Source organism: Primulina huaijiensis, chromosome 8 (assembly GCF_012295235.1).
Source record: "Primulina huaijiensis isolate GDHJ02 chromosome 8, ASM1229523v2, whole genome shotgun sequence".
NCBI classification, from domain to species: domain Eukaryota; kingdom Viridiplantae; phylum Streptophyta; class Magnoliopsida; order Lamiales; family Gesneriaceae; genus Primulina; species Primulina huaijiensis.
In genome coordinates, this window is record NC_133313.1 from 18811418 (window position 1) to 18818257 (window position 6840).

The 6840-nt window shown below is 33.7% G+C and overlaps 2 protein-coding genes across 2 annotated transcripts; one reads left to right on the plus strand and one right to left on the minus strand.

Annotated features, from left to right (window-relative positions):
• The first annotated feature begins 840 nt into the window (after positions 1–840).
• LOC140982143 (secreted RxLR effector protein 161-like) lies at positions 841–1272 on the plus strand. Its single transcript, XM_073448559.1, has one exon. The coding sequence runs from the start codon at positions 841–843 to the stop codon at positions 1270–1272; it is 432 nt and encodes a 143-aa protein (XP_073304660.1).
• A 1135-nt stretch (positions 1273–2407) lies between these two features.
• LOC140983343 (transcription factor bHLH118-like) lies at positions 2408–4579 on the minus strand. Its single transcript, XM_073450355.1, has 3 exons — positions 4072–4579; positions 3335–3649; positions 2408–2840 (listed from the first exon to the last, which is right to left on the minus strand). Exons 1-3 carry the CDS (start codon positions 4552–4554, stop codon positions 2772–2774), a joined length of 867 nt encoding a protein of 288 aa, XP_073306456.1. The 5' UTR covers positions 4555–4579; the 3' UTR covers positions 2408–2771.
• Positions 4580–6840: the final 2261 nt, after the last annotated feature.

Genomic DNA, 6840 nt, shown 5'->3' on the forward strand with positions numbered 1-6840 from the left:
TTAATTTAACTTTGAATTTAGTCTATATATTTATTTTTTAGTGATTATTGTTTTTTATGTTGTTAAAGTTAAATATTATCCATGTATCTGTATCTTTATTGTACTTTTAATTATTTTCCATCTGGAATGTTGATTTCGCACTGCACACATCAGCAACACATCGAAAAAAGATTAAAATTTTAAAAGGAAAAAAAAACATACTAAACTAAATTTAACAAGAGATGATCAAGATTGCAAAGAGATAAATATTAAGTGACCATTTTAAATCAATGGACACGATTTTGTGGCCGTTGTGCAACGGTCGACCCAACGGTCCAGGTCCGGGTCGACCCGACGAGTCGACTGTTACATTTTTTTGGTCGAATCTTGATGCCAATATTGTTTAGATCTAATCTCGGCGTGAATTTTATTTAGATCTATAGTACGATCACTACAACAAAATGGCTTTCCGCAGCGCACATATGTGCTTCCCGCAGCGCGCATTGCACGCTGCAAAGTTGCAAGCTGTTGAAAGTTCAAGATTATCCGTGGCGTACATGTGCACGCTGTTAATACTATTATTCACGGCGTGCATATGTACGTCGTTAATACAACTATCCGCGGCGTACAATGTACGCCGTTAATATTCTTTGAACATCTAAATATTAGCGACGATTTTATCAAAAACCGCGACGGTTCATAACCGAAGACGCCATTTCTCAATCAATGTTCATATGTTGAAAGGTTGCTTCAAAGTTTCAAGGTGCATGAGTCCAAGGCAGTGACCATTCCTAAAGGGCAATATTTCAAGTTATCTTATGTTCATGTCCCTTCCAGTGAGGAAGAAAAGGGAGATATGAAATGCACACCAACGCTAGTGGGGTGGGAAGCATAATATATGTCATGGTTTGCAGCCACCCGGATTTAGCTTATGTAGTAAGTACAATCTCCATATTTATGGCAATTCCTGGAAGAATGCGTTGGGAAGTTTTGAAATCGACCTTAAGATATCTGAAAGGTACTTCAAACTTAGGTCTATTGTTTGAAAGACGCGATGAAGCAAGCCAACCAGTGGTTGGATATGTGGATTCTTGTTATGCTGGGAATGTGGACACTAGGAAGTCGTTGACTGGTTTCATTTTCAGCTTGTATGGGACAACAATGCATTGGAAAGCTTCACTTCAGTTTGTGGTTGCTCCACCAACAACAGAGGCCAAGTATATAGCACTAACCAAAGCTATTAAAGAGGAAATATGGCTCAAGGGAATCACAGGAGAACTTGTGATAGACTAAGAACAGCTTGTGGTGCATTGTGACAATCAAAGTGCAATCCACCTCACAAAACACCTAGTGTTTCAAGAGATGTGCTAACACATGGATGTAAGGTTGCATTTTTTAAGAGATGTCATAGACAAGGGTGAAGCAAGGTAGAGAAGATATCTACTAATTAAAATCCTCCAGATGTGTTAACAAAGCTGTTGCCACTGGCCAAGTTCAAGCATTGTTTGAATTTGGTGGTGTTGTGGGCTGGAAATAGTGCACAAAGGAAAGCAGAACAGCCAACTTTGAAGACATGGTGGAGATTGCTGAGAAGTGTCTTTCAATGTTGGCTTTACTATTGGACATAACAAAGTATAAATAAGACTTGTTGGTTGAATGATCACAACTGGAAGCAAGGGTAACGGATCATATGCGGTTGGAGAAGGTGGAAAGAATATTGTCATGTAGTTAGCTTGGTCAACAGGTTCCTGGATGGACCGGTGTACATATATAATGGGCAAGTCCAGAAACCAGATATAAGAAGGAAGAAGAACTGACCAGATTCACCAGAAGAGGAGAACACAAAAAAAAAAAGGAAAACAGAGAGAAGAGTGGCTGTGAGTATTTGAGGGAATAAGCTCTGATGTATTTTCAATTCTTCTTGTAATTCCTTGTAAACATGTGCTCAATAAAGAGTTGGAATAGTTCTCCCGTGGATGTAGGTCGTTTTTTTTTTTTGCAGAACCACATAATGGCTTGTGTGCTCTTGTGTTTGTGCATTGTATATCTGTCATTGTTTGGTTCTTGTTCATTGTCATTGGTTCAATACATTTCTGGAGTTACTGGAAGTGCACTCAACTCTAGTACAGGATGATCTTCTTGGATCAATAGATTTCTTGAGGTTCTTGATCGTTTTCAGGCGAATTATACAACATAAAGTATAGGGTGTTTCGGATCTAACAATATTTGCCAGGCTTTCTAGTTTTTCTTCCATATCACAATGTTAAAACAAAATACCTAAACTATAGCATATTAATAGGTAAATGTTTTTCTCAGATTTTAATGTAACTATCATGTTATTTCATGCAAATGTGCCAAATACAGAAAATAAGATATCATAATAGTATTCAAAATATGATATCTGAGCTGGTTCAGCGACACCAGATGATAGGTATTTCAAATTGTTGTCAAATCAGATAGTGCTTCATGTATCCATTGAAACAATATTGCACGTGTTTATGCAAACGAACACAAATCAAACTTTTGCAAACATGAACAAAACCTAAGACATGCAAATGAGTTACATACATTATATAAGTTCATGGATCAATATCCTAAAGGGTTCTCTACTTTGTCGGATGAAACTAATTAAGAGAAAACCGAGGTAAGGGATCTTATGAAAAACGATATATAAAATTGAACGATCATATGGTATCTTCTTCGCTCATTTCATACGGCTCGACAATCTATCTGAGCAATCCTGGCCTACCAGCCACTGAAGTAATTCGCATATCTTCTCATAGTCTACAGAACTAATTGTTTATTACATATATAAGTCTTTCTTGCAAAACGGATGGATCAATGCATGCCGCATGGCTCGACTGCAAATATATGACGATTCTAAACATTAGATGAACTGAAAGACATGAATGAAAAGACGATAGGTAAACCAAAAAAGAGCTCAGCTACTCAAATAATCCTTCATGTGATAAGAGTTTAAAAAAGAAAAATCATGATCATGAACTAGCTAATTGTCTTTGAATTCAGTCAATTATCCTATACTTGATCGGGGGTAATTAAAATTTTAACAGCAATAATAAACGCAAGTGTTCGAGGAAAACAACTTAATTGACAGTATTACCTATTTAAAGAAATGAAAACTTGTTGAAAAGTTTTGAAAAGAAGATACTCATGAATAGGTGGTGAGAAAACGTCATGGAGAACATCTAATTAATTCCACCAAAATATAAGTACTTACTGGCATTCGACTGCGGTGTTATTAATAGTTAGATTAAGAAAGACAAAAAGGATAGACAAAACCCTTATTCTCGCATAACACATACGTCAATTCTTGCTAACTTTCGACTTATAGTACCTCTGCATGAATTCTGTGAAAGAACTTCCCATTTGTTTTTGTGGTAACCCAAGCAACCACATTGAGCTCCCTCTCCATTAGTTCTATGAACACTGTTGAGATTCGAAACCTATGATTTTTCAAGCAAGCGCTGATCAAGATCTCCACCCCTCTCGTTTCAGCATTTACCATGACAGAATGCTTGACATTCTCCGATAAATCCGACAGTTCAGCCTTTAGCTGGTCTCGTCTTAGTTTCAGGTCTTGGATATTCTTTTTCTTTTGTTTTATGAAATTTTCTGCCTCGTGCATGTGATCGGATATTGAACGTTTCCCCTGAAAATAATTACTGTTTTAACAAACATTGGAGGAAATATAAGCCCAGCTAAGCTAGGATTTTATTCATATTTCTCACTCCCGTTTTAGATATTTTTCGGCACCTCCATTAATTATGTTACATGTTGATAGATGATTCGCCACATGTATCATATTTGACTAGATTTTCACGCATGATGAACATCAACTCAGTGTAGTAAAATGATGTCAAGTGCAGCAAGAGATTCAACTAAAACTAGAAACAGTCCTCATTGAGAATTCAAAGCTTTCATATATCGCTTCAATTTGAAAATTAATATAAAGGCTAGGGTTTCTGGTTTCGAGCAAAAAATATAGCTTCCCAAGAGAGCTAAAACAAAGTCAAATTTAGAGAAAAATGTGAACTAAAAAGGGGTTTTAAAATTCTTCAGCTAGCTTTTTACCTTGATGCATTCGAAAGGAAGAATGGTTCGAAGAGATGCATAAAGATTAGCCATCTCATGCCTCCTTCGCCTTTCAAGATCTCTACGCGGCTCATTTTTCCTAATATTGAGTTCATTATTCTTCTCTGCTTTGCTTTCTTGATCCCCGAACTCTATGAAGCTTTGTTTTCGGGCGGCGATTGTGGTGCTGGATGTGGCCTTGGCCGTGGCGGTGGTGTTGCATTCAGGAAAAGCTTGATCCGAAATCCATTCATCAAATGATAATTTATCTTCTTGTTGAGAAATAGAATCGACTACAAAAGACAGCTCATCTCCTGATCGTAAATCAAACATCTTTAATTTATCCAAATCTTGATTATTTTCTTGGATTTGAAATGAAGAAGAAGATATGGTTGTTGAGGTGTTGAGGTGTTGAGATCTCTTCCATGGCTCTCTAATAATGAAACAAGACGAGCGCATCCAACATGTGACCCCACGGGCCATTCTTTAACTTAAATTTAGGGTTTATTGCAACTACACACGCTGTATGCATCATACGTGTGTCTGTTTCTTTTTTCCTTAATTTGGAGAGATGATTTTGTCGAGCATTATTTCCCAGCTCAACAGTTATAATGAAAATATGTACAAAATATAATATTCAAATTTTGAATTATCGTGTGTTTTAAGATTTTTTATGAAGTCTCGATTTTCTTTACTGCAAATATAGATAGATTGTGTGTGTGTGTGTGTGTGTGTGTGTGTATAGTAGGTCTCTTGTGAGACGATCTCACGAATATTCACAATAAAAAGTAATATTCTTAGCATAAAAAGTAATATTTTTTCATGGATGACCCAAATAAGAGATCCGTCTTACAAAATACGACCCGTGAGACCGTCTCACACAAGTTTGTGCCAAAAAATTATCAGTGAAATTTTATTAACACAAGTACATTGCATTATATATGCATGGAAATATTTCAAGTTTTACGCAAGAAAAATTGGATAAATATAAATGGTTATATTCCGAACCATCTGTTTCTAAAAAAAAAAAAAGAAGAAGAAATAAAAGTTACATAAACAAAAATAATTCATGTTTTCCCTTTGGATTCTATCAATAAAAATATTTTTCAATTAATTTTTAATGGTAAAATTATAAATTATATATATAGTAAATTTCTGAAATTAGAACCTTATGCGGTAAGAAATCAAGAAGGCATAGCGATTAAAAGGCCACATCATATATAGATATCGTAGTGTGATTTAAAAATTAAATAAGTATTTTATTGGTTTTTATTTTTATTTAAATATTTATTTACAAAAACTATTTCGTTGATCAAGACATGCACTTTTATTTTTTTAAATAATGATTGCAAACAATGAAAAAAAGTGAGAGTTCCATTTTCTAATGTTATTTATTATAATTTTACTATGAAAAAACTTTTTTCTTGCATCGATCCTTGTCTCGAAAAAACATAATTTAGTGGCAATCATTGGTGCAGACAAATTAAATAACATATAATTAAAGGTCATCACATGCATGCTGCACGAGATAGTTCAAATCTTCCTGTTCATATATACAACTTGGTGAGTTGGTATTTGTTTGCTATCAAAACACACACACGTGTGTGTATATGTATATGTATAGGTGAGTTGGTATTTGTTTGCTATCAACACACACGTGTGTGTGTATATATGGCAAAAACTTATGTGAGACGGTCTCAAGGGTCGTATGTTGTGAGACGAATATCTTATTTGGATCATTCATGAAAAAGTATTACTTTTTATGCTAAGACTATTAACTTTTTATTGTGAATATTGGTAAGGTTGACCCGTCTCACAGATAANGGCATGCCTTCAAAATATATAATATATATTATCTGCTAGTAACACTTTTTTGAATAATTAGTGAGAAATTAATTTATATAGATATGCTATTTGAACATTTATTTACGAGCTAAAAGAGGTAACTTTATAACATTTGATGATATTTATAATAACATACTAAAATATAATTACTTGAGATTTGATAATATATTGTAATATGCATTTTTATATATTTTATACTTTTCAACCAAAAATTTAAAAGAATTTTTTAATAAAAGTAAACAAGTTTCGTTTTGGTCTTGTTTAAATAATAGTCGAATTGACATCTCTCCTACAAACTTATTATTTTGGTACGTACAATATTAGTTCGATTTTTAATTTCTAATATAATGTTGTGATTTAAATTAGTGTTTAATTATTTAATTAATTTATAGTTAGTGTACATTAATATGTTTAAAGTAATTTGAAACAGTTAAACATTTATTATGTTGGTATCTGATGGAGTATCGGACAGAAAACATCATATCCGACCCTACCCGATCCAACATATACTTGAACCCGGTTTTTTATAAAAATAACCAGACCAGTCGAGTAGCGTATCGGGTACCCATACCCGAATGCCCAACTCTAATTTTGTGCTTATGCTTTTATATATTTCAAACTTTTAGCAATCTCAAAACTTTTAAACAAATTAATTATTATATACTAAATCAAACCCCCAATTAATAAGTTAAAAGGGTTAGACGATATGGTTATTTTCTTAAAAATAGATGAAAATGTTATACTATCTAAATTTCTGAATTTGTCTATGTTTTTTTCTTAATTGTTAATCAAATAAATCTCAAGGAAGTCTAGAGATTATATGCTTATCTTATGACAGATTATTTTATACAAATTATTTTGGAAATACAGACGAAAGGATGGATTCAAGTTAGGTGCATGGGCTCCCTCGTTTACATATATAAA

What these genes read in the sequence shown, in the direction of transcription:
- LOC140982143 (XM_073448559.1), top strand. Translation starts at nt 841, where the DNA reads ATGCACACCAACGCTAGTGGGGTGGGAAGCATAATATATGTCATGGTT.
- LOC140983343 (XM_073450355.1), bottom strand. Translation starts at nt 4,554, where the DNA reads ATGGCCCGTGGGGTCACATGTTGGATGCGCTCGTCTTGTTTCATTATT. An exon ending in TTCCTTTCGAATGCATCAAG is followed by an intron (nt 3,650 to 4,071) that starts GTAAAAAGCTAG and finishes AATTATTTTCAG; the next exon opens with GGGAAACGTTCAATATCCGA. An exon ending in TTCACAGAATTCATGCAGAG is followed by an intron (nt 2,841 to 3,334) that starts GTACTATAAGTC and finishes ATATATTTGCAG; the next exon opens with TCGAGCCATGCGGCATGCAT.